The 26,850-nt window shown below is 39.3% G+C and overlaps 1 protein-coding gene across 7 annotated transcripts; it reads left to right on the top strand.

Moving 5' to 3' along the window:
• Window positions 1-257: 257 nt before the first annotated feature.
• prdm4 (PR domain containing 4) lies at window positions 258-26,755 on the top strand. 7 transcript variants are annotated; one of them, XM_059978122.1, is made up of 13 exons: window positions 406-1,813; window positions 4,334-4,417; window positions 5,048-5,102; window positions 6,338-6,468; window positions 8,098-8,283; window positions 11,853-12,650; window positions 14,107-14,256; window positions 15,921-16,039; window positions 17,225-17,310; window positions 17,622-17,749; window positions 18,983-19,249; window positions 20,702-20,870; window positions 21,668-22,374. In XM_059978122.1, exons 4-13 carry the CDS (start codon window positions 6,339-6,341, stop codon window positions 21,975-21,977), a joined length of 2,343 nt encoding a protein of 780 aa, XP_059834105.1. In that variant the 5' UTR covers window positions 406-1,813; window positions 4,334-4,417; window positions 5,048-5,102; window position 6,338; the 3' UTR covers window positions 21,978-22,374. The 7 variants fall into 7 exon arrangements, with proteins under 7 accessions (XP_059834106.1, XP_059834100.1, XP_059834101.1 ...); XM_059978121.1 differs by having other exon boundaries at window positions 5,015-5,102; XM_059978123.1 differs by lacking the exons at window positions 406-1,813; window positions 4,334-4,417; window positions 21,668-22,374 and adding exons at window positions 258-334; window positions 24,969-26,755.
• The last annotated feature ends 95 nt before the right edge of the window (window positions 26,756-26,850 follow it).

Below are 26,850 nucleotides of genomic sequence, written 5' to 3'. Positions count from 1 at the left end.
GAGGACAGCTACCCGAGACTCCGTTCTTCTCTTTCTGCAGATGCTGCCTGACTTGCTGAGTGTTTATATGGTTTCGGGCAATTCTAACAATTCAACAACCTCTTCTTTTTATTGCAGCTTACTGTGCAGTAATACGTTTCCCTTCCTTTCACTGTCTCCAGCCGTGGGGTAGGGTATCTCACGGGCGTTGCCCCAGTCCCTCCACCGTGAAAGGACCGCAGCCTCTGCCGTGGCCAGAAGGGAGCAGTGGGGGGCGCCGGTTGCTGGCGGTAATGGCGCATGCGCAGCCGGGCGCCGTTGGCCGGCGGTGGACACGAGCCGCGCGCGCTGACAGGTCAGTGACAAACGTTCGCTGGGAACAACAAAGGGCGGCGAGCGGCGGAGCGCGAGCGGCACTCGGAGGCCGGCCGCGCGGCCCGAGCGGCACCGCCGACCCGCCCGCCCGCCACCCTACCCCGTTGCAACCGGCCGCTCCCACGGCATTCCCCCTCAGATGTTGCAGTGTAACAGGCCGGGGACTGGGATTCACGGCACCGCGTACACTGACCACAAACTCGGCACCACACCAGTCCCGAGCAACGGCTCCACACTCACGGGCTGCTAGAGCGCGGGTGTCTCTTACGGCAGCGCAAATGCACCGATTCTGCACTGGCTGTGCCTGCAGCAACTCTTTCAGGCCTATGTTGACATCGACTCCTAGCATGGGCTGTGTTGCACTGATACGCTGCACGATCGATGCTGCAGCAACTCACTCTGCAAGGCCAAGTTTACACTGACTGCAAGTTGTGTCCACGTTGACTTTGCACGAACTCTTTGCAAGGCCTTTATGTGCACGAGTCAGGAAGGGCTGTGCTTTCACTTTATTTACAGCTCTGCAAGGACTATGTTTCTTCCGACCCTGCGCAGCTTGTGCCAACTCTAACAGCATAGTCTGTGGTAGTTCGGTTGACTCTGCGAGGGATGTATTTCTATCAACTGTATAGCCTAGGCCTACGTTCTCTCCGCGAACTTTATTTACATCAAGTCCGCACGGGCTGTACTTGCACAATCTGTGTGAGCCGTGTGGTACTGTCTGTAGGGGCTGTTTCTACACAAACTGCTCGGCCAATGTCTACTGACCTTTGATGCTCTTCACAGTGATTCGGTATGGACTACAACAACTCTGCACTGGCTGTATCTGCATAATTCCGTATGGACAGTTCACAAATACGGCACCAATTGTAACTACTGATAGCATCAGATGTGTTTTCATCAAATTTGTATAAATGATGTCCACACTGATGCTATACAGCTTATACCGACTCTACAGTGTCTCTACACTGGCTCTGAGCGTATTATAAACTGATTCTATGGCTATACCTGTAATGCCTCTGCGTGGACTATTTTTACACTGTCTGCATTGACTCAGTACATTGTGACTATATGGACTTTGTGAATATTGACTTGGCATGAACTCAGCTCATACTGTATCTATGCCAAAACTGCATGGCCTGTGTCCACACCAGCTAAACATAGGCTGTATTCAAACTCTGCATAAACAATAGGAACACTGAATCTGTACTGACTGGAGCCTACACCAACACTGCATGGATTGTACCCAAATGGACCTCAACGACAATGAACCTGCATGGACGGTTCAGATCTTGAACAGGCTCTGTTCGTGTTGGCACTGATTCTCCACGAGCTTGTGACTATACTGACTTTCTACGATGTACATATGTGGCCACCAAACTCAAACCGTGTTTGCTCTGTGTATGTTCTGTGCCATCTCTGCAGAGTCTGAATGGACTGAGCACCTTCTGAACCTCTTTTAGTAAGATTATCATTGGCTGAGTTTGATTTTTTTTGTGCGGGTATACATTTGTTGATTGCTGTGATCTGCAGTCTGAAAAGCCACAATATAGCCCTAATATAATGTGGATTGCCAGACTGAATGAATTTCTTGGTTTAATCTGCTCAGTATGTGCTAAGTAGTGGTTATTTTGTATAATATTATTTGTATACTTGCTGAGCTTCAACAGGCTAAATTTTTGCAAGCTTTGGAATGGGTACATCTAGTTGGTACTGGATCCACCAAGTCCCATTCTTCTCTCTCCTGCCAAGATCAGGTGGGAAAGTCTAGGGCTAAGGAATAAAGTGATACTGTAAGCCTTCAAGAGTGAAGTTGGAAAAGATTTCTGCACTCCATTTGTGATGAGAATTCAGAAACATCTTCTGAAAATGAGCTATCTTCTACTTGATCATCTGTTAATTTTATACATATGAGTGAAATATTATAGACAAAACAATCATTTAAAGAAATGGAAGTATCTGGTGTTAGGTCACAGATCAGTTATTAACTCTTGAATGTTGTTACTGGCCAGAGGTAAATGCTGTATTCCTGTTCTCTTCAGTGCAGAAGGCAGTCTTCATGCACTGTTATCTCTGCTGTTATCCAAGGACTCATTCTTAGCTCTCCTATGTGTCAAAATCATTCAAAAACCCAGGTTCCCATATGTGTGCTGACAGCACCCTGCTCTATACCTTGTTGTCACCTCTCATGACCCCACCACAGTCTCTAAATTGTCATGCTGCTTATCTGACATCTAGTAGTGGAAGAGCATTTTCTCTAAGAATTGGGAAGAATGGAGCCATTGCGTTTCATCCCTGTCACGAGCTCTGTTCTTACGGACTGGTAATTGTAATGAACAGCATCTGACTATTTTCCAAGTTTAACTTAGATGTGAATTTAATCTATTGCATCAGTGAAGACTGACTACTTACACTTGTGTGACATTATGTGACTCATCTCATTTCAGCTGATTTTGAAATCTCCATCCATGCCCTTGCCAGACATGACTATTGCTGTGCACTTCTGAGCAGCCTCCTTCATTCTACCCTCCATGCACTTGAGATTAACTAAAGCTTAGCCACCCATATTTCAACCCATAATAAGGCCCTTTCACCCACTATCTCTAGTGATCACTGATCCACATTGCAATCTTCATTTTAAAATTCTCATCCGTGTTTTCAAGCCTTCCCTAGCTTTGTAAGCTTCAGATTTTAGATACCTGCATTTTCACCTCTTGATCTCCATTGAATTTAATCACTCCTTGGTCAGTGGTTTTGCCTTCATCTGGCAAAGCAATAAAGTCTAGTATTTCCTTTTACACCTCTCTTCTCTTTTCCTCTCACTTCTTAAAATATAGCTCTTTGACCAAGTAGAGTGCCTTTACAAAGTATTCACCCCCCCCCCCATTGAAAGTTTTCATGTTTTGTTGTTTTACAACATTGATTCACAGTGGATTTAATTTGGCTTTTTTTGACACTGATCGACAGAAAAAGACTTTGTGTCAAAGTGAACACAGGTCTCTACAAAGTGATCTAAATTAATTACAAATATATAACCACAAAATGATTGATTGCATAAGTCACTGTATAGTAGATGCACCATCAGCAGTAAGCTTTGCACATCTGGACACTGCAATTTCCCCCCCCCCCCCCCTTCTTTATGAAACTGCTCAAGCTCTGTCAGGTTGCATGAGGATTGTGAGTGAACAGCCCTTTTCAATTCCAGCCACAAATTCTCAATTGGATTGAGGTCTGGACTCTTGACTTGGCCACTCCAGAACATTAATTTTGTTGTTTTTAAGACATTGCTATGTAGCTTTGGCTTTATGCTTGAGGTCATTATCTTGCTGGGAAACAAATATCCAAGTTGCAGTTGTCTTACAGTCTGCATCAGAATTTCCTTGTATTTTGCTGCATTCATTTCACCCTCTATCTTCACATGCCTTCCAGGGAAACTTCCCAGCATGATGCAGCCATCACCATACTTCACAGAAGGGATCGTGTGTTTTTGATGATGTGCAGTGTTTGGCTTATGCCAAACATGGTGTTTAGTCTGATGGCCAAAATGCTCAAGTTTGGTTTTATCAGACCTGAGAACATTCTTCCAGCTGACTTCAGAGTCTTCCACATGCCTTCTGGCAAACTCTGACCAAGATTTCATGTGAGATTTTTTTCAACAGTGGCTTTCTCTTTGCCACTCTCCCATAAAGCTGTGACTGGTGAAGCACCCAGACAACTGTTGTTGTATGCGCAGTCTCTCCCATCTCAGCCACTAAAGCTTGTAACTCCTCCCTAGTTGTCATAGGTCTCTTGGTGGCCTCCCTCACTGGTCCCCTTCTTGCTCAGTCACTGTTTTTGAGGATGGCCTGCTCTAGGCAGATTTATAGCTGTAGCATATTCTTTCCATTTATTGGTGATTGACTTAAATGTACTCCATTTAAGTTACCTGGAAATGTTCCTGTATCCATCTCTTGACTTGTGCTTTTCAATGATCTTTTTACAGAGTTACTTGGAGTGTTCTCTTGTCTTCATGGTATAGTTTTTGCTAGGATACTGACTCACCAGCAATTGGACCTTCCAGATACAGGTGTATTTTTACTGCAATCAATTGAAACACCTTGACTGCACACTGGTCTCTGAAAACGTATCTTTGTTTAACTAATTAGCTGGGTTCTAAAACTAATTGGCTGCACTAGTGATGATTTGGTGTGTCATATTAAAGGTTGAGTACTTATGCAATCAATTATTTTGTGTTTTATATTAACTTTGTACTAACTAACTTGATCACTTTGTAGAGTTCTGTTTTCATTTTGACACGAAAGAATCTTTTTCTGTTGATCAGTGTCAAAAAAGTCAAATCCACTGTGATTCAATGTTGTAAAACATGAAAACTTCTGGGGGGAGGGAGGTTGAATACTTTCTATAGGCACTTTATATGGTTATCTGTCCTAGTCATATTCACAATCAATTTTTGCTTAAAACTGCTTTGTAAAGTGCATTGCTACATTTTGCAGAAGAGTACCCTTGTTGGATCTGTGTTTGACTTGTATTTGCCATGGGTGTGATTATGTGGGGATAGTGTGGGCAGAAATAGAGGGGATGTATTTGCATTGCACTGGACTGGGTTATGCGCATTGATATCCACACAGTTATAACTATGATTTCTGCTTATTTGTTATAATAGCTGATATTTTTCTGCTTTCTGCATTGGGAACAGATGGATGATTCAACTGTGAAAACCTTTTGGGACAGAGTAAGAAAGATTTATTCAGGTATATCCCTGTTTTTATTTTGGCATCAGAGAAAACTTATTTTTTACCTTCTCAAAGTGTGTACTCTGCTGAATTTTCTATTTGATATTTTTATTGATAATTCATTGAGTGAATATGCTAAATCACAAAGCTAAATCACAGGGGTTGAAAGGGATATTATTTAAAGCTATGGGAAATGGACATGGAACAATTTTTGTGCATTTAGCTCATTTGACCCTGTTTTTGGACAAAGGAGTATTAAAAGCACTGAATTAGAATCAATACAATTCAAAAAGAGGATGCATTTTCTGGAATTTAATACTCAGCAAATGGATGCAGAAATACACTGTAGAAGTAGAAAACTGGTTTCATCCTGATCTATGATGTGGATGCAGTTGTTGTGCAAAAATTATAGTTGGCAAAACATCTCGTTACAAATGTAGGTTAATCTAATTTACTTAGAAGAATCAGAATCAAAATCCAATTCAATATCACCAGCATATGTCGTGAAATTTGATAACTTTGTGGCAGCAATACTAGACATGGTAAATACAGAAAAAAAATTGAATTACAGCAATTGTGTGTGTATATGTAAGTGTGTGTGTGTGTATGTGTGTGTGTGTGTGTATATATATATATAAAAGCTAAATAAGAAATGCAAAAATAGAAAAAAAATGAGGTAATGTTCATGGGTTCAATGTCCATTTAGAAATTGAACTGCAAAAAGGAAAAAGCTGTTCCTTATCGCTGAGTGTGTGCCATCAGGCTTCTATACCTCCTTCCTGATTATAACAATGAGAAGAGGGCACGAGCTGGGTGGTGGGGATCCTTAATGATGGACGCTGCCTTTCTGAGGCACCACTCCTTGAAGCTTGAAGGCTAGTACCCATGATGGAGCTGGCTAATTTTACAGCTCTGCAGCTTACTTCCATCCCCTGCACTCCCTGTCCCCCCCCCATGCTGTCAATTATTATACTCTCCACAGTACATCTGGAAATTTGCGAGTGGTTTTGGTGACATACTAAATCTCTTCAAACTCCTAATGAAATATAGCTGCTGTCTTGCCTTCTTTATGGCTGAATGGAGAAGTTGGGACCAAGTTAGTAGGAAAAGATACTGTAAGTGCCTTGTTTTCTTCATCAGGTGTATCTAAGTACTGCTTCCTGGGTAATTTGATGGAGAGGAAGTGTCAGAGAAGGAATGTGGTTCATTTTAGACTGTGGTCACCAGTCACATGTTCATTCTGAATTTTTCAGCATGAATGACATCAACCTGAGTCCTGTGGGCATGGATCAACTGAGTGCTTCTTCTGTTAGCAGCAACTTGCCCGTAACCACAAGTCACCTGGGCATGAGTTCACCCACTCACAACTCTCTCCCAACTCCAGGTAAGAAATGCTGGTCTAAACTTGGGATAATTCAGAGTAATGGCAAATATTTTCTCCCATCTGTTGGACAGCAGTCAGTCTGTCCCCCGTGATGTTCAGTGAACTAATGAATACCAGGCGTCGTTTCTTCCCTTGCATTGCCACTTATTTTTTTTGTATGATAATCTTACTAATTAAAGCCATTAAGTAAACAAGTTTGGCTCCTCTCAGCCTCTTTCCTTCCATTTCAATTCTGGAATTGGGATTTTGTGGGTAGTTTGCATCATTGTAGGATCGTAATGCTATTTCCTTAACTTAGTTTATGTCTTTTTGAGCCAACATGATTAACTAGTCTTAAGCCAGTTTGCAGAATTGCAACTGTGCAGTCAATTATCTGTCCTTAATTTGTGTCAGGCCTTATTTGAGTGTCCAGTGTAAATTCCAGAGGTCCAGTGTAGATTTGATCCTCAGGCTCTTTGAACATGAGAAGCTAGTAGAGCCAAAAGAACTACATTAATCCATTTAGTTATTTAATTTGATACTAAAACACAAAGTGCCCCTCTGCTGACCAATTCATTTACAGTCAGACTCTGGAATGTGTATCTCTATTACAAATTTGATAATCACCGGGTTTATGAAAAGTCTCTGATCCAGTTGTTAAAATCCTGTGTCATGATTCATAACAGTTCCAAGTAAGTTTCATGGTGGTGCTGAGAGAACAAAGACAAGGCCACTGTTTTCATAATGCATTGAGAAACTGAGAACCGCAAGCACTGTCAAAGCTGAATTAGCAAATCACCCACTAGAGCGTCTTTGCCTCTTACCCAAGACTGGATTGGATTGAAGATTATTAACTCGGTACAGGAATTTCACCTGTCCTTGAGTGTAGGTTAAGGGATTTAAGGAGGTCTCAGGTTCTCTCAAATTTTTAAGCTTTGAATGCTCCCCATTTAACCCCGTGACCAATAGGTGTGGATTGAGATATAAGAGTTAAACCATGTTAAAGGAAACAGAAGGAAGGATCTAGAAACTGAACAGAAAATGCTGTAATTACTTAGCAGATCACTGAATCATAGAATTGTACAGCACAGAAACAGATACTTCAGCCTACCATGTTCTACCTTACAGTCTCATTTACACATGTTATGTTTGGTGATTCAGTTGCTTGCTTAGATGCTTCTTAGGTCAGGCATATGTGAAGAGAATATATTCTAACTAGGATCTATGGCTTCTGAATAATTTCAGTGTCATCATGTCCTCCAGAATTATGATCTGGATCATTAATTTGAAACTGAACATCCCAAATGCGTTTTATAAGATTCAGTGATTTCCCCCGGTACTTTGGAACTATTTCTGGGGTTCCATTCTCATTTGAATCAATGGCATGATGTCATCTCCTTTATTGTGGGGTATCACAGCAGTCAGAGAAAAATTATTACAGATTGTGATAGCCATTTGTGGTAGGAAAGGAATTGTCGATGATTTTGATCAGAACTCTGCATCAGGTCCTTTGAAGGCAGTGCATGCTGCCCTGTATTTATAATTAGCTTACTCTTGCTCAGGCGTGACATTTAGTTATGTTACGCACCACATTAAGTGTTTAAATCACATTTGCTTGTTTTAATTAATTTCTTGGTCTTTCAATTATAGGAATGCCAGTGGCAATACCAAACCTTAGTCCTTCCTTGGGCACTCTCCCATCCGCCTTGTCGTTAATGCTTCCGATGAGCATTGGAGAACGTGGAGTAATGTGCAGCATTCCAGACCGGAATTATACTTTACCACCACCTCCTTATCCACACTTGGAGAACAGCTACTTCCGGCATATTTTACCGGGTAAGTGAAGACCTAACTGCAAAAGGGAAGCATTTAGCTTAAGATTACTTCTCATTTTGACAAGCTGTCAAGGTTAGACTGTGTTCCAGTGACTGATATGCTCAATACAGTTCTCCATGCCTGTTGTCCGTTAGCCCTGTCCTTTCAGGTGCACTGCTAACTCTCAACATCTGCCACACTTCCGTATATTATTGTTTATCACTGGTGTGTGCTCTTCATATATATTTACAACTGCTTTGTTATCCATCCATATTTCAGTGTTGTGTTTCACATTTTCATTTCACTTTTACAATTACTTTCACATCTCTTTCCCCTTTCCATGCTGCCACTTTCACATTCCTTTCATTTCATTGTGCTGTTTCTCGCTGTGTTGAAGTCCCCCTTTTGTAAGTTTTCTGTAGAGTACTTAAAAATCAAATATATTGGAGAAAGTAATATCTCAATAAAACCCAGTAACTCATCTTGCTGGAGCCTTCAATGTTCTCATGGGTCTGAAACAGGTCATACCTGCCAGAGCTATTACAATGAATAACTGTACAAGAATGTTCATGAGACACAGGAGTAGCTGGACTGCTTGTTCCAGAGCTCTTAGACGAGGAGTCAAAGGAAATAGTAATAAATAGTTTCAACATTAAGAAATGTCTCCATCTCTCCATCTCCTTGTGCTACCTTCTATGCATTTTGTGTTGCTCTGTTTTGAAGTTTCTTCCCTTTTAGCAGATGGCAACAAATTTGATAATTGCAAAATGGTCTTAACTAGTTATTTCATATGATTTTGTAATAGCACCACCCTGTCTGTTAATGTTGAAATTATTTATTACTATTTCCTTTGACTCCTCGTCTAAGAGCTCTGGAACAAGCAGTCCAGCTACTCCTGTATCTCATGAACATTCTTGTACAGTTATTCATTGTAATAGCTCTGGCAGGTATGACCTGTTTCAGGCCCATGAGAACATTGAAGGCTCCAGCAAGATGAGTTACTGGGTTTTATTGAGATATTACTTTCTCCAATATATTTGATCTTTAAGTACTCTACAGAAAAACTCACAAAAAGGGGACTTCATTATGCAGGTGGATAGGGAAAATCAGGTTGGTGCTGGATTACAGGAGGGGGAGTATCTAGAGTGCCTATGAGGTGGCTTTTTGGAGTAACTCGTCATGGAGCCCAGCAGAGGATCAGATATTCTGGATTGGGATGAACCAGGATTAGAGAGTTTAAGGTAAAAGGGGCAAATGATCATAATATGATTTAATTCACTCTGAATTTTGAGAAGAAAAAGCAAAATTCAGATATATCAGTGTTACGGTGGAGTAAAGGGAATTACAGAGGCATGACAGCTAGGTTGGCCAGAATTGATTGGAAAAGAACACTGGCAGGGAAGGCAGCAGAGCAGCAATGGCTGGAATTTCTGGAAACAACCTGGAAGGCACAGGTTATATACATCCTAAAGAGGAAAAAATATTCTAAAGGAAAGATGACACCACCATGGCTAACATAATACCAAAGAGAGGGTATTTAATGGAGCAAAAATTAGTGGGAAGTTAGAGGATTGGGAAGCTTTTAAAAACCAACAGAAAGCAACTAAAAATGGTATTAAGAAGGTAAAGATGGAAGTTATTAAGAAGGTAAGCTAGCCAGTAATATTAAAGATACCAGAAGTGTCTTCAGATACATAAAATGTAAACGAGAGGCGAGAGTGGATACCAGACCACTGGAAACAATGCTGGAGAGGTAGTAATGAGGGACAATGAAATGGCGGACGACCTGAATAACTATTTTGCATCAGTCTTCATGGTGGAAGACACTAGCAGTGTGGGGAAAGTTCCAAGTGTCAGGGGGCATGAAGTATGTGAAGTTACCATAACTAGAGGGAAGGTTCTTGGGAAACTGAAAGGTCTGAAGGGAGATAAGTCACCTGGACCAGATGGTGTGTATACTAGAATTCTGAAAGAGGGCAGCTGAAGAGATTGGCGGCATTAGTAAAGATCTTTCAAGAATCAATAGATACTGGAATGATTCGGAAGACTGGAAATTTGCAAATATTACTCCACTCTTCAAGAGGGAGAAAGGCAGAGGAAAGAGAACTATAGGCCAGTTAGTTTGAGCTCAGTGGTTTGGAAGTGTTGGAGTTAATTACTAAGGATGAAGTCTCTGGAAACTTAGAGGCACATTATAAAATAGGCTGTAGTCAGCATGATTTCCTCAAGAGAAAATCTTGCCTGACAAATCTGTTGGAATTCTTTGAAGAAATGATGAGCAGGATAGACAAAGGAGAACTGGTTGATGTTGGGTACTTGGATTTTCAGAAGGCCTTTGATGAGGTGCCACATATGAGGCTGCTTAGCAAGCTACGAGCCCATGGTATTACAGAAAAGATTCTAGCATGGATAAAGTAGTGGCTTATTGGCAGGAGACAAAGTGTGGGAATAAAGGGAGCCTTTTCTGACTGGCTGCCGATGACTAGTGGTGTTCCACAGGGGTCTGTATTGAGACCGATTCTTTTTACATTATATGTCAGTGATATGGATGATGAAATTGATGGTTTTGTTGCAAAATTTTCAGATGAAATGAAGATAGGCGGAGGGACTGGTAGTTTTGAGGAAGTAGAGAAGCTACAGAAGGACTTGGACAGTTTGGAGAATGGGTAGATGGAATACAATATAGGGATGTGTATGGTCATGTACTTTGGGAGAAGAAATGAAAAGGGTGACTATTTTCTAAATGTAGAGAAAATACAAAATGCAGAGGCACAAAGGGACTTGTGCAGGATTCCCTAAAGGTTCATTTTCAGGTTGAGTTTGCGGTGAGGAAGGCAAATATAAAAGCAATGGTGTAATGTTGAAACTTTATAAAGCACTGGTGAGGCTTCACTTGGAGTATTGTGAGCAGGTGTGGGCCACTTATCTTAGAAAGGATTTACTGAAACTGGAGAGGGTTTAAAGGAGGTTCATGAAAATAATTCCAGAATAGACTGGCTTGTCATTTAAAGAGGAACTGATGGCTCTGGGCCTGTATTCGCAAGAAGAATGAGGGGTGACCTCATTGAGACCTATCAAATGGTGAAAGGCCTTGATAGAGTGGATGTGGAGACTATGTTTACTCTGGTGGGAGTGTCTAAGACCAGAGGTCACAGCCTCAGAATATAGGGGCATCCTTTTAGAATGGAGGTGCGGAGGAATTTCTTTAACCGGAGAGTAGTGAATCTGTGGAATTCTTTGCTACAGGCTGCTGTGGAGGCCAAGTCTTTATGTATATTTAAGGCAGAGGTTGATAGATTTTTGATTTGTCAGGGTGTGAAAGGATATGAATTGGGTCAGCCATGATGAAATGGTGGAACAGACTCAATGGGTCAAATGGCCTAATTCTGCTCCTGTACGTTATGGTCTTATCTTAGGCACATGAATAACAAGCATTTCAAATTACTTTCCACTTTTCTGTTTTCACGCAGAAATTCTGTTCCTATCAATTCCACTTTGTTTTCTTAAATGTTTAGTGGGGAAGACATAGATTGATCTGAAATGAATGTTTTTCGCTTTCCCACTAGTTTAAATTTGTATCCTTCTTGCAGGTATTTTGTCCTACTTGGCTGACCGACCACCTCCCCAATACATTCACCCCACAGCGATCAGTGTAGATGGCAGCCCTGGACTGTCTGTCTCCAGCAACCCACCTAGCCTAGATCATTATGAATCCAGTGGTGGAGTGAGTTTGGAGTCTGGCATCGTCTCAATTGACTCAAGACAAGTAGGAACTCATAGTTCCCAAAATCTGCACCAGAACAGCAACCCAGAGGTCCCATTGGATGCCAGTATCTCTATGGAAACAGTTTCCAGAGTAAACAGCCCCATCTCAGCGGAAGGAATGAGTGAAGAGATGACAATAAGTGGGGTCACAGGAGAGCCACAGACATTGCCCTCTGGGTCTAGAAGCCATGAAACAATAACTGTGGAATCAGTGCAGAATAACTTGGAGCCAGAGGCAGTAGTAGGACAGAATACAGTGATTCCAATTCATGCAAACTCTCTGGAGTTGCCAGTTGTCATGGAACCGGAGCCAATGACTGGCCGGGTAAGCAACATGTCTGAGAATTCTTTGACTGACTCCATCCATCCTGCCACACTGAACCCAAACCCTGGAGGAGTGGCTCTTCCTTCCTCTCACTCCTTATCTTCACTCGAGCCGGTACCTCTACACGGATCCAGCCTTGGACTGGACACAGTCTCTGTTTCCACCATTACAACCGATGTCTCCATGAGTTCCAACCAGGTTGATGTGTCTGCAGAAAACCTTACATTTGTGTCAGGATCTCTGCAGATAGAGGACTCCAGTTCCAATAAAGAAAACCTCACGGATTCTTTCACAATCTGTAAGTTTTTTTGTCAGCATCATTGTTTGTGAAATTAAATGGATATGGAAATTGTAATGTGCTTCAAATGGTACACTGACATGCCGCTCCGGAGGTTCTCATTCCACCTTAGTGTGAGATTTCCTGACAGCTATGCTCTGTGAACTATTGAAGTGTGATAGAATGAACCTGTGAGTATAAAAACATTTTGCTCACACGATTGCTAATGCAGAGAGCAAAGTACCTACTTAAAGAAGGAGCTGCTTGGAAGGAAATAATGGCCAGGCTCCTGCCGTGTGTTGCTCATTTGTGCAGAACGATTGTGTGCAAGCAGGAACAAAATGTGCATTGTTTACCACTTAACATCACTGAACACCCAGTACCCTCTGTGCTTTTTGCACACCATATGCACAGAAGAACAAGAGCAAAAACCTAGACAGAAGTACATGAATGTAAGCCTGAAGTTATTGAAAACTCTGCTGTCGATTACCTATGTCCCGTTCATTCATTGCCACAGTGCTTGCAAGACCAATGCTGGCTCCTGAAGAAGCAACACCTAATTTTGGTATTAGGTCTCTTGTTTACAAATCCCATCATCATTTTGTCCCTTGCTGTGTTATTTTCTGCAGCCACCTAACCTCAAAGATCTTTCTTCTCCATTGATTTGGGGTCACTTACTTATTTCAGAATTAATTGTTGCATCATTGACATCCAGTTGCCAAGATGCCAGTTCTGTAATAACTCTACTTCTTTTAAGATATAACTTCTATGGTTGTGTTTTTGATTATCTGCTGTAATATTCCCCATCTGGTATGGTATTGATGATACATTCATGGATAGCCATCGTTTCAGTATTATTTTCAATTTGTTTATTTTTATTTAGAGATACAGCACAGTAACAGGCCCTTCTGGCTCAGTAAGCCCATGCTGCCCAATTACACTCATGTGACCAATTAACCTACTAAGCAGTCTGCCTGCTGGCTGGTGGTGTATTGGCGTCCCACCAGAGCAAGGCGAGTTGTCCTGGGTTCAAATCTGGCTAGCTCCTTGCACACTTTACATATGTAGTTGATTGTGTGCCGAGCCAGCAGCTCAGCCTTGTTAAAAAAAATACAATAAATGCTAAAGAAATGGCAAGGTTGCCACCCGATGCGCCAGAAGGCGTGGAAAGGGACACAACAATAGTATGTTTTTGGGATGTGGGAGGAAACCCATGCAATCACAAGGAGAACATACAAATCCTTTACAAGCAGTGGCAGGAATTGAACCAGGGTTGCTGGCAGTGTTAAATGTTACATGAACTACTGCATTATGATATTAAAGGTGGTAAAAGTTGATTTTGTTATTGGTTTGTCTTGCTAGGTCACAGGTTGGTTGTGACTATGGCTTTGGGAGCTGGCTGCATTATCCAAAAACTTTTAATAGGGTCGCTTGAATGTGTGGTTTTGGTGTAACTCTCCTTCTTCCTGTTCTTCAGGGTGTACTCTGTGTGATCGGGCTTACCCCGCAGACTGTCCCGAACATGGAGCCATGACTTTCATTCCAGACACTCCAGTTAACAGCCGAGCCAGACTCTCGATTCCAAGGCAGCTGACCCTCAGGCAGTCCATTACTGGGGAAGATGTTGGTGTGTGGGAGGTTTTGTTTCATTATCTGTAAAATAAGATTCTTCTGGGATTTTGTGGTAAAAATTATTTTTTTGGCTGGTATAGGATATAGTAATGGTCTTGCAAGTAGATATGTTAATAACATGGCATTCATACACTATTAGGAACTCAGTGGGCCAGGCAGCATCTAGGAAAAGAGCACAGTCGATGTTTTGGGCCGACACCCTTTGGCCCAAAATGTCAACTGTACTCTTTTCCTAGATGCTGCCTGACCTGCTGAGTTCCTCCAGCATTTTGTGGGTGTTGCTTGGATTTCCAGCATCTACAGATTTTCTCTTACTCATACACTGTTGTTTATTTTAGTTTGAGAGTTTTGCACTTTTTCATGAAAATTAAACTCTGGTCCTTTTAACAGCATCATTTAAAAATGTATCCACTTAACCTACCTCTAGTATATGTTAAATCTATTGGTTAATTTATAAAACATCCTCTAAATCAGCCATTATTCCACACCAATACCAGCTGGTTTATATATTCTCCTGCTTTCCATCCTTCTCAGTCCTGGCTAATCTTCAGTTATTTCATTGTTCTATAAATCTACATCCTATATTTTTATCTATCCTAGAATTATAAATTATAATGTGCTTCAGTTGTTTAATTGGCTTGCTGATTCCAGCTTAGTCCAAGCCCCTTTGGCAGTGATGTTCTATCATAGACCAAAGTGTCATGTGTCATAGAAGGGCCTTGCACTCCAAACCTGTTATAAAAGTGTTTTGTTCAAAACATCCATCAGGACCAGCAGAAAACTTTATTGTTAATACTGTTCAATCATGCTGATTGTCTTAATTAAAATCATTTGTTGTCTTAAAGGACAGATTGATTGAATTAATGAGATTGGCCCATCACACTGACTGAATCTCGCTGAAATTGACCCTGTACACAGACTTTTTCATTAAGATGGCTCTAGAATTTGCGTAACTCACAGAAATATTTTAAGTTAAAACTTTGTTTTAATTATTGTTGCAAGGTTGTTCAGTCAGAAATATATACCTTAAAATACAAAATGTAAACATTGAGGTACAAAAAAACCAAAATGTGCATTAAAAAGTAATTGTGCAAAATACAGATGTGAAATGAAACCATATACTTAGGAGGAGGAATTGTAGAGTCTTATAGTCATCGGGAGAAAGGATCTCCTGTGGCATTCAGTTGTGCACTTTGGTAGAATCAAACTGTTAATAAAGGTTTTCCTCTGTTTGTCCAGTATGCCATGGAGGGGGTGAGAGGGATTGTCCATAATGCTCCGTAGCTTCTGCAGCATCCTCCTCTCAGACACGACCACCAGGGAATCCAGTTCCAAACTGTTAATTTGAGAAATTGATTTCCCTGGCACATTGACAGTGTATCACTGAGATTTCCCAAGGGTACTGACTGTGTCTGTTCACAGAACTTGACCTGGAGATTAGACTGTGACTCACTGATTTGCAACTTGCCCATTCACTGCACTTGCTCTAATACTCAGACAATTCACTAAAATAATCACCATTTGATTGATTATTCCAACAGTCTCTGACTAAATTACTGAGACTGTATCAGCAAACTGTTTAGGTTAGTTTGTTGCGGAGTGCTGAATGTGTTTTATATTGTTTGTCCCAGCTGACTCATTGTACCTGATCTTTGGTAGGTGTGTGGAGTCAAGAAGCAATCCCTGTACGCACCTGTTTTGGACCTTTGATTGGACAGCAGATTAACCTAATGGAAATCACTGACTGGTCAAGTAAAAGCAGCACCAATATCTGGAAAGTTAGTATGACTGAAATATACCACGAAAACAAATCTTTGTTCTTGATTGCATTTTAAAAGCTTGGTGCTGAAAGATTAGAGCAATATACCCTTTCGTCTGAAATAAGCTACTGATCAATTGGGAATCAATGTGACTAATCAAATTTCAGATTAATAATTAAAATAGTATTAACAAATGGTGTCATTGGATGTGCCCTTGATTTGTACAATATATATGTGTGTGTAATTTTTCTTGTCCATTAGGTAACTTACCTAGGAAAAAGAGTTCAAGAAGACAGGGAGAGCTAGTCAAGTCAAAAGCAATCATTCTGAACAACAGCATAACATTAATGAACAAAGTAAATAAAATGCTTAGTTCTTAGGTCAGAGATAAAATAGGAAATGTAGGAAACTTATAGGAGGTCAAGCAGCTTCTATAGCGAAACACAAAGAGGCATCTTTCAGGCTGGTGACAGGTAACTCTTCTCTATCCTTGTCCAACTTGCAAAGTGTGTCCAGAATTTTCAAAGGTACATATAATGTCAGAGAAATGTGTACAATATACGTCCTGAAATGCTTTTCCTTCACAACCTTACACAAAACTTAATTTCAAATTTCCAATATCTGTTTTCTTTTCAGCTATCTAACAACCTTAATATATTATATTTTTTAGCCTTGAATGAAGCCCAGATGGGCTCCTTTCAGACCGGCATTTTGAGTACTGCATGTACGAAGGCAAAAGAGAAACAGAAAATAGCTAAAAGGCTAATCCTAGTCTCAGAGGATATGGATACATGTACTATAAAGGTCAAGGGAACAAACCTGCATAAAGCAAGATTGTAACTGAAGTCAGAAGCATTGACATATAAGTGCTATCTCAAATGGTCACACAGGGACTGTGATTGGGTGGACAGATCAGTGATTTTAATGCGATTTTGACTTGTCAACAATGATTAAATAGATGAGCTGAATGAATGTGCACAAAGTTCTGAGTTTTTATATGGTGCTGTATCCTCTGATAAATGTAGTAATATAGTTAAGTTTATGTATTATACTTGATTGTTCTGAATCTGAATCTCATTTTTTTGCTACACTTGGGTAAGATTTTGTTAAAGTCTAATTTGTCCTTGCACAGTCTAATTTGTCACTGCACAGTCCATTGAAAAGGTCCTGCATGCTCTGCCATTTATTTGTTTTTTAATCCAGATATTTCGCAATTATGTTCTGGAATTCCAAATAGTCACAGCAGATGAGAGCATCTGTAACTGGATGATGTTTGTGCACAGAGCCAGGTGAGTTAATTTGAGCCAGGCATACGGATTGTAAGGATGTGAGCTGCGTCACGCTCAAAGGATAATACACTGGCTAGGCTATGGCAGCCTTGAGTTAAACTCCAGTGCTTGAATATTCTTGTTTTTCTATTAAAATTGTTTCTGATATCAGAAAATGATATGGAAAAATTACCCATTTGTATGTTCAGAATAACGGTTTACAAAAATGGGAAGACTATCAAAAAAATTAAAACTATTCAGTGATATAATGTATAAATGTATTGTGGGTGTAAACATTGAAACATTATCATTAGTTACTGCATGTCTTTTAGGACTCGTGAGGAGCAAAATTTGGTGGCTTATCCTCATAATGGGAAGATTTATTTCTGTACATCCAGGGAGATTCCCCCTGACCATGAGCTACTCTTTTACTACAGTAGGGATTACTCAAGGCAACTGGGTGAGACTTCCTTTTCCTTTGAGTTAGATTTATATTTGTCAATTATTTTGGGTATTTTGACAAAACGATTTTAACATTTTTATGGCTGTTTAACCTCTGTTCACTCCCGTCACAAATTTAAGTTTCATGATACAGTTAAATAACGACAATGATAATTCACATTCTTAAACAAAGCTGGAACATCTCTGGGAGCTGCCCTATCTACCTGGCTATCCTGTGTTCAAGTGGTCTGGGAGTTAGGTGTTTGTTTTAGAACATCTGAAATGAAAACTTACTGGCACTGCATTCACCCTGTTGATCACAGTAAACGTAAAGAAAATCAAAACATTCAGTATATAATAACAATTGCTAATGCTCATTGTTTTATGGGTAACAGGTCAACTACCTGAATACACTGAAATTTAAGAATCCAATTTTAAGTTATTAAACTAGAGATTAAAATTAGGAAGAATGTGATATGTCCTGCAAGTTTTTTAAATACTTTAATGTATTTTTAAAATTTTTCTTCAATTTGCATATTTTTTCTTGTTTGTCTATCATAAATTATTCTCTGATTTAATACATACAAAAGCTGGGAAACTTATCTGAAGTAGGATAATTTTTAATGTTATATATATCTACTGTGCAAATAAAGTTTCCCATTTCACAAATATTTCCCTGTAAATGCAGAATACACATGCCTTTGAAAATGAACAGGTAGTCTGTCTAATGAGGACTGAAATTAGGCACCAGAAAATGGGCCAGCCAGTACTGCTGCTGCCTTGCAGCTCCAGCAGCCCCGGTTCAGTCCTTACTTTTAGTGATCTCAGTGGAGCTTGCATTCTTGTGTGTCTATGTGAGTTTCCCCTTAATGTTCGAGCTTCCTCCCAGATGTAATGGTTAATATGGTGAGGGAGGGGGAAAAAGAAATATTGCAGGGAAATAAATTGGGGAATGGGTTTGATGCAGCTGCTCTGAGAGCTGACCATAGACCTGAGGGGGCCAAATGACCACCTTTAGTAAGAAAATTAATTACTGGTCAAAATTACATCATATAGCACCACATTGTATTATGGAGGAAACTTTGAGCTACTGGTCCACGATACATTGGTACCTTTAATTAAGATTACTATAACAACAAATCCTTTGCTTTCCCTGTTTCCTACATAAGATGACAAAAGGCACTTATGGTTCTACTCTGAAATATATTCACTGACTTTAAGGAATGGAATGTGTACATTTATTTTGTTGAAGGGGTTCCTGAGCATCCGGATGTGCATATGTGTCATTGTGGGAAGGCTTATGGGACGTATAGTGAACTGAAGTTGCATCTAAGCAGCCATGGACAGAATCGGGAGAGGAAGTGGAAATGCTCCATCTGCCCAAGAGCTTTTACCTCCTCTACCAAACTGAATGTTCATATGATGGGGCACATGGGGATGAAGCCACACAAATGTGAATTCTGCAGCAAGGCTTTCAGTGATCCCAGCAACCTGCGAACCCATCTCAAAATCCACACGGGTATGTTACCTATTTGCAACTGAGCTATTTACTAAATTTTTCTTTGGGCTCTACAGCTTGTTAGGGATTTTTTTTTCTTAGCATTTTCTGTGTGCTTAGTAAAATCTGGGAAGATGTCATTGAGCATTTTTTAAAGACAATATTCATTTCTGTCCAGCATTTTCAGCTGGGAACTAAATTACTTTTTTGTGTCTAGATGTAAAATTCTGCTCCATATTGGGAATAGAAATCAGCTGTCAGATGTTGGAAATGAATACTAGCTATCGAAACCATTTGCACAGTTACAAGTTTGACATAACTGCATCTTTCTGGAGTTCTCCGTAATGTGATATTGCAACACGGATAGTTGATATATGTGATTTCACTTTCAATTTTTTTATTGATTTAAAAGAATGATACAAGTCAGGAGAAGTTATCTTAAGTACATATTTCAATTAAAGTACAAACAAAAAAACTACACTGTCAAAATCATGTATAGTATAATATTGAGCTAATATTAAAAAAAGAACCACAACTCCTCTTAACAATTCATAGAAAAAAAGACTCAAAATATGTGATTGATTTGAGCACACAATCTGTGCTGACACTACAAAAATGCATTGTTGGTGTTGCTGTGCAGTTACCTATTTTGATGGCTCAAATGGAATTTAAAAGGTTCTTTACTATTAATAAAGGATGAGACATGGTTCTAATGCTTTGACCACCATTTCCCTCTGAACTAACATCATAATCACCAAATATGCTTACCACAGTTATATAGATAGCTACAGAACTACTGTGCAATTTATTGTTGATATTCTAGGTTCTGAAAAATATAAGGCACAATAACTTGGTTTAACATTGTGCATTTTAACACTGAAAATATTCTAAGACATAAATTTTACAAATGCAATAATGTCGAGTGCAACATGGAGATATTAAAAATGGTAACTAAAATTCATCTGATAAAACAAGTATTTTTGATGAGGGTCACAAAGGAGATGAGACAGTTATAGGGAGGACATTGCAGAAACCAGGACTCAGCAGTGGAAGAAATGTACAAGAAATAAAATGTCAAAAGAATAGATGAATTATAGTGGTGAGTGGGGTTAGAAAGGCTGGAAGTTTCACTAACCGGGATGGTAAAGGGTATTCAGGTGCTTAAGCACTAAAGAAAATTATATTTAAGGTCCTGGTAAAGTAGGTCTCACTATAATTCAGCAAGGTTGGTGTCAATGTACAAACTGAACCAGACCAATACTAGGTGGTAGATCAGGTTGAGTTTAAGCTTGGAAGCAAAGACCAGCCAGATGAATGGATTAGTTAAGTCTTAATCAACCACACAATGGAAAAATGTTTCAGCATCCAAATAAGAATACTTCCCTTAAAACTGAATATAAATGGATAACAATGAAAATACATGTACTGCAATGAAGTGTCTGAACAAATTTAAATAATTTACCTTTTTACCAGGTCAGAAAAACTATCGCTGTGAAATGTGTGACAAGTCCTTTACGCAGAAGGCTCACCTGGCCTCGCACATGATTATCCACACAGGAGAGAAGAACCTGAAGTGTGATTACTGTGAAAAAATGTTCATGCGGAGGCAAGATCTCCGTCAACACGTGGTGACCCATACACAGTAGGTTATCATTTGTGGAAGACCTATCTTATTTTTCTTTAAAGAACGCCTTAGGATCTTCCTTGTCAATTAAGTATACAGATGCAGTTTAATATCTTATCAAAAGGCAGCAGCTATTAAAATTCAATATTCCTTTAACATGCACTTGAAGGTCAGCTTATATGCTCATCTCCAGAATGAGGCTTGGATACAGAGCCTCTGACTCTGAGCCAAGATAGGTCGTTACCCTAGGATCATCTTGCATGGTTGAATCAAAAGGCAACAGATTGCAAAGGTTTGAAATATTAGCTTTATTTGTCACATGTACATCGAAACATACAGTGAAATGCCACACTTGCATCATCATTTGTGATGTGTTGGGGCAGCCCTCCTGTGTTGCCTTGCTTCCAGTGCCTACATAGCATGCCTACAACTTCCAAACCTTAATGCATACTTCTTTGATTTGGGATGTGGGAGGAAACCGGAGCACCTGGAGGATGGTCATGGGAAGAAGATACAAACTACAGACTACGGCAGGAATTGAACACCGATTTTCCGATTGCTGCACTGTAAAGCAATACACTAACCACGCTACTTGGGGGACATATAGGAATACTATTCAAATATAAGTTACCCATGCAAGTTGATATTAGCTTCCAGCAATTCAGATGGCTCTGGATGATAGTAGGCTTCTTTGACTTTTGTTGCAGGTTAGAACTGAGATGTATTTCTTTGGAATTACATTTGTGCATGACATTCATTCAAAAGCACTGAATTTTATTGAAAAATTTTAACCTAGTCTTCACATTTCCATGTAGAGAGCGACAGATCAAGTGTCCAAATTGTGACAAACTCTTCTGGAGGACAACCCACTTAAAGAAACATCTGAATTCTCATGAAGGAAGAAGGGATTTCATTTGTGAAAAGTGTTCAAAAGCATTCTTAACAAAGTATCATTTGACTAGACACCTTAAAATTTGCAAAGGCTCCAAGACATGCCTGCCCATACAAGATCTAGAGGAAGAGGATGATGACGAAGTAGATAGTGAAGAAGAATTGTTACAGGCTGGCAGTGGGACTTGCCATTTAACCAATGAAGATTACACCACAGAAGACAGTTCTCAATAATACAAGTACTGCAAATTACTTTAGTGATTGTCCCAACAAGATGCATGAAGCATAGCTGGGGATAGAACTTTGAAAATACGTGTGCTCTTCTAAGCAGAAACCTGTTCTTGAACTTATTGCCGTTTTCATTGCTGCAAGAGGTTAATGGCTGCTCAGATTTCAGTGTTGTAAATGATTGGCATAATGGAATCTAGAATCCAACTTTTTTTTTACTTAATTGGATCAAATGCAAGATTGTCACGCCATATGGAGCAACAGGAAATGTTGCAATAATAATGCAACAATGGTGGGCAGCTTGAAAGTCTGCATCTGAGCATCTGTTTGCTCCATATTCACTAGCATGTTTAGTGAGATTCTAAAATGAGGACTTCCCATTCACAGTTTAAACATCAAAATTTTATAAAATATTTTGCCAATCCTATCCCATATAAATAATATAGTGAATCATACAGCTCATTGACAAATGATTGAAGACAGCTCAGTGACAGTATTTTGCCTTATTGACTGAGGAACTATTTACCAACTTATAACATCTTGTTTCCAATTAATACCAATGTCCAGAAAAAGTGAAGTTTCATCAACATGCAATGTAAATTGCAAACTTTTAACAATGCTTCAAGGTATTAAATGTATTAGCTGAGATTGTTTGTTTCCCTTAGACTGCACAATCCAGTGTAATAAAACTCAGCAGAGGACAGTTATGCCTGTATACACTTACAGCTTTGTCAAGAACTAATATTACAAAAATTGATTTATCTTCAAAACTTTTCCATGTAGACTAGATGCAAACATACACAAAAGTAACTGATAGGACGGAGACACATGTTTTCTGCTGTTCTGTAATTAAAGAGCAAAGCTCAGACTTTTAACTCTGGCTCTCAGCTTTGGGTAGCCACCACATACCTCTTTGTGATACTGGAATGATTTTAAAATGTTTTTTGTACAATAACAGGTAAAGCTATGGATAAACAGATAAAAGGTTGTTAGCCAGAATGTATATTGTTGACATCTGCACCTATGTATATTTGTAAATGTTTGTAACATTATCCTTTACATTCCAATTAAACTGTAATAAATAAAATATAAATTGAAGTGATAGTATTGTTCATGCTACAGGCAAAAGATATAATGTAGAATTTCAACTTTGGGTTCAGAAGCTGATTAATCCAAACAAAATATTCAGTTTATTTAATGAAGTTGTTGCTTTCTATACACTTTAACAGATTTCAGTTTCTCGGGTAATTTGCAAACTGCTGTATCAAGTCTTGATTTTATATATTTTGTGATTGTGTGTAATATTGTTATTGCTCCTAGAGAGTTCAGAGCTAAAAAAAATTGAAGTAGCAATAAGAAAGCTGAGCTCACAACTGATAATGTAATGAAGTAGCATGGGATTTGTCTACTCATCTAATTTCATGCTCTTCAGTAACCAGAAATATTAAAATCTTATACAGATACCTCAGCTGGTACTCAATACTTCATGAGCCTAATCCAAATTGACTAAAATTTAAACACTCCTTTGGTTAGACTCATGAAGCATTGTTAAAGTGCTTTTTCAGAGACTCCTAGCCAAAATTGGAGTTCTTGGAATTGAAATGAAATTTGGTGAAACTGATTTGAGTAGCCTGAAGCAGAACAAACAGGGGAAAGATCCAAAATGGCAGCGTGAATAATTGTGCCATTATGCATCTGTGTTGGGGACCCTACTACTCACAATTCTAAATGAAAGATGAAATATTTAAATCTACTCAGCATTTTTTCTCCAGTCCTGCTGATGGGTTTTGGCCCGAAACGTCGATTGTACTGTTTTCCTAGAAGCTGCATAGCCTGCTGAGTTCCTCCAGCATTTTCTGTGTGTTGCTTGGATTTCCAGCATCCGCAGATTTTCTCTTGTTCGTTTTTTAGGTTGATGACCATTTATTGGAACTGAGTGAAGTTAGCAACCAAGAATATTTTAAATTGCAGAAAAGGGGATGGGAGGGCATAACTATCCTGACTGTGCCCTCTCTCATAACACCTTCTGTAAGGAAACCATTAAGTTTTCTTAATTTGTCTAGCAGTGTTTTTTTTTACACTTGTGCTTCCAGAATGTTGTCTTTTCTTGGTAAACTATTATTGTTGACAACACTTTTCAGCTGTGTTCCATTTTATTTCTCAGAATTCTGCTCTCACTGCTTTTGTCTTATCTTCCATCCATCAGTCTCCACATTTCAATGGTTATGCTCTGTAATTTCTATCACTGGGCAAATCATTCCCTCCCATGTCGTCATTCTGAAAGGAACTTGTACTCATTCTTTCACCTCAACTAACAAACACTCCCTTCTCATGACACCATAGCAGATAGTAAGTCTCTCCTTTTACTTCCCCTTCTGGAAGCATTAAATTACACAATATTTTAATAGATTAAGTAAATAGGCAAAATCTTCAAAGGGATTTGACCATTCAAAAATGAAGAATTCAGTTTACAGCTTAAAAATTGAACTTTGTATATTCTAATATGTTGAAAATCTGAAAGTGAGATTTCAATGATTAAAGTATCTAAAACAGTATAGGTACAGAATATGATAGGATACTGCACAGCAAGTAAACCACATTAAGGAGGTAATGCCATGGGCATGTTACTTAAAAATCTAATTAGCTTAAGTATGATGAGCATTTAACATGACATCTGGAGGGCTTTGGAAGGAGTGTAATGTAGACTAGAACTGCTGTGATCTGGCCAGGTTCCAATATACTTACAATACTGGCATCCATCTGTCCCAGACACGTCCTGTACACAAACAGTAGAGCAGGTCCAATCCTAATTACCTATTTACACTAATGGTAGTCATCAAAGTTGCTCTACCATTTATTCACCAAAATATGTTCACTGAAGCTCAATTTGAATACTTCCAGGTGCATTATTCAAGTTCTTACTACAACTTTGGACCAAATAGCAGAATTCCAGAGGCAAGGGCAATTGTATTTATTTTTCACTTATTCATTTTGCAGGATCTGAGCATCACCAACAAGACCAGATTAACTGCCCATCTGTGAGATATCTCACAAAGGAGATGATGGGCATTCTTGAACTGCACAATCCTGATGAGTAGGGAGTTCCAGGATTTAGAGCCAGTGAAGAAAGAGTGGATTGTGTACAAATTGGAAGGGATTGTGCAGGTAAGTGAAGCCCTTGTTCACGGTGGTAGATGCTACAAACGTGGGTAATTCTGGCAGAATAGCTGAGGTGAGCTATTGCATTGCATTTTGTAAACGGAACTAATTCCAGACACTGTATACTGATGGAGGAAGTAATGTACATTGAGAAAATCTGAAGGTTGCCATTTAAATTAACGACTAGGGCTCAAGAATTACTTTGAATTAAGTTAAAAGAGGGATTAGACAAATTAGCATCTTATTCATTAGTGTTTAAAAAAAGTCAAGATGTGACTGATAGAAGTTTTGATAGTTTGATATAGAAACTGAGCAGGACTTATGTGCTGAAGACCTGGATTATCAGTTTTATTGTATTGTAGTATACACTCAGTAGCTACTTCCTTAGGTACACCAGCTCATTAATGCAAATATCTAAAGAGCTAATCATATGGCAGCAACTCCATGCATGAAAGCATGCAAATAATGGTAGAGGTTGATTTGTTGAAAAAGGATCTGGTGCTTTCCCAGTGTATATGACAAAAACTCTTCTTGGGTTTACCTGTACACAGCTTAAAGCCCAAGAAGAGTTTATTCAGGTTCATTTGTTGTTCAGACCAAAAATCAGAATGGGGAAGAAATGTGATCAGGTGACTTTGACTGTGAAATCATTGTCCATGCCAGGTGGGCTGGTATGAGGATCTTAGAAACTGCTGGGATTTTCTCCACATGTAACAGTCTTGTGAGTTTACAAACAATGGTGCAAAAAAAAATCCATTAAGCAGCAGTTCTGTGGGAGAAACTGCCTTGATAATGTCAGAGGAGAATGGCCAGACTGGTTGAAGCTGACAGGAAGTCACAAATAACCCCAGAGCATCTCTGAACACACAACAGGTCAAACCTTGAAGTGAATGTGCTTCAGCAACAGAAAACTATGAACATACTCAGTAGCCACTTTATTAGGTACAGGAGGTATCCAATAATGTAGCCACCAAGTGTGGATAAGGTTTAAAATAAAGCTGTTGATGAAAGCATGACAGCCTTTTAAAGGTTATGTAAGGAATGGTAGGGATAGAGCTCCTGTGCACTTCACTGCTAATGGAGCATCCAATCAAAAGGCACAAACTGCTGTGTTCTGGGAGAATCAAGAGTAATTGGTCAACCATTGGCTCTTCAAACCTATATTCCAAGTCTCCGACAGCTTTGGTTGCTAAGCACAGAGAATTATTTGCAACGCTGCTGTTCTTCTAGACTCTTGCCTCACCTGGACAATTTTCTTTCTCTGGAATCAGTAAATGTGTTAATAAGTCTATATGCCTCCAAGATTTTACCCATAACATACAATGTGCCATGACTAGCTCTTGCTGGGTCATTTGAAATCGGCTTTTAAAAAAGAGACTTCTAAATGTAGGTATTTTAAATACTTAGGACTGTGTACATGTAATAAGTTCTTTTACAGTTTAAAAAATTCAGTTCACTGTATTTTATTCAATACACATCCCTACTGAAGAGATGGTTTCTGATTTTCATATTTAGTCATTCCTGAAATTTGGAAGTGGACGTGGTTAAATTTGTCCTATTACATTTCATTTCACAATTAATGAGATTGATGATTAATGATTATGGTTCAAAGGTTGTAAAACAAGAGCACAGCTCTGGTGGTTTACAAGATGGAAGAGTTCCTAGTTAACTTACAAGAGCAGTTTTTTTTATTGTGAAATCAATACTTGCACTGAAGCAA

This window comes from Hypanus sabinus, chromosome 8 (genome assembly GCF_030144855.1).
Source record: "Hypanus sabinus isolate sHypSab1 chromosome 8, sHypSab1.hap1, whole genome shotgun sequence".
Lineage (NCBI taxonomy): Eukaryota > Metazoa > Chordata > Chondrichthyes > Myliobatiformes > Dasyatidae > Hypanus > Hypanus sabinus.
The sequence above is the reverse complement of the archived record's forward strand: the minus strand, read 5'-3'. Positions and strand labels throughout refer to the sequence as shown.

What these genes read in the sequence shown, in the direction of transcription:
- prdm4 (XM_059978117.1), top strand. Translation starts at nt 6,339, where the DNA reads ATGAATGACATCAACCTGAGTCCTGTGGGCATGGATCAACTGAGTGCT. An exon ending in CTTCCGGCATATTTTACCGG is followed by an intron (nt 8,284 to 11,852) that starts GTAAGTGAAGAC and finishes TCCTTCTTGCAG; the next exon opens with GTATTTTGTCCTACTTGGCT. An exon ending in CCATCTCAAAATCCACACGG is followed by an intron (nt 19,250 to 20,701) that starts GTATGTTACCTA and finishes CCTTTTTACCAG; the next exon opens with GTCAGAAAAACTATCGCTGT.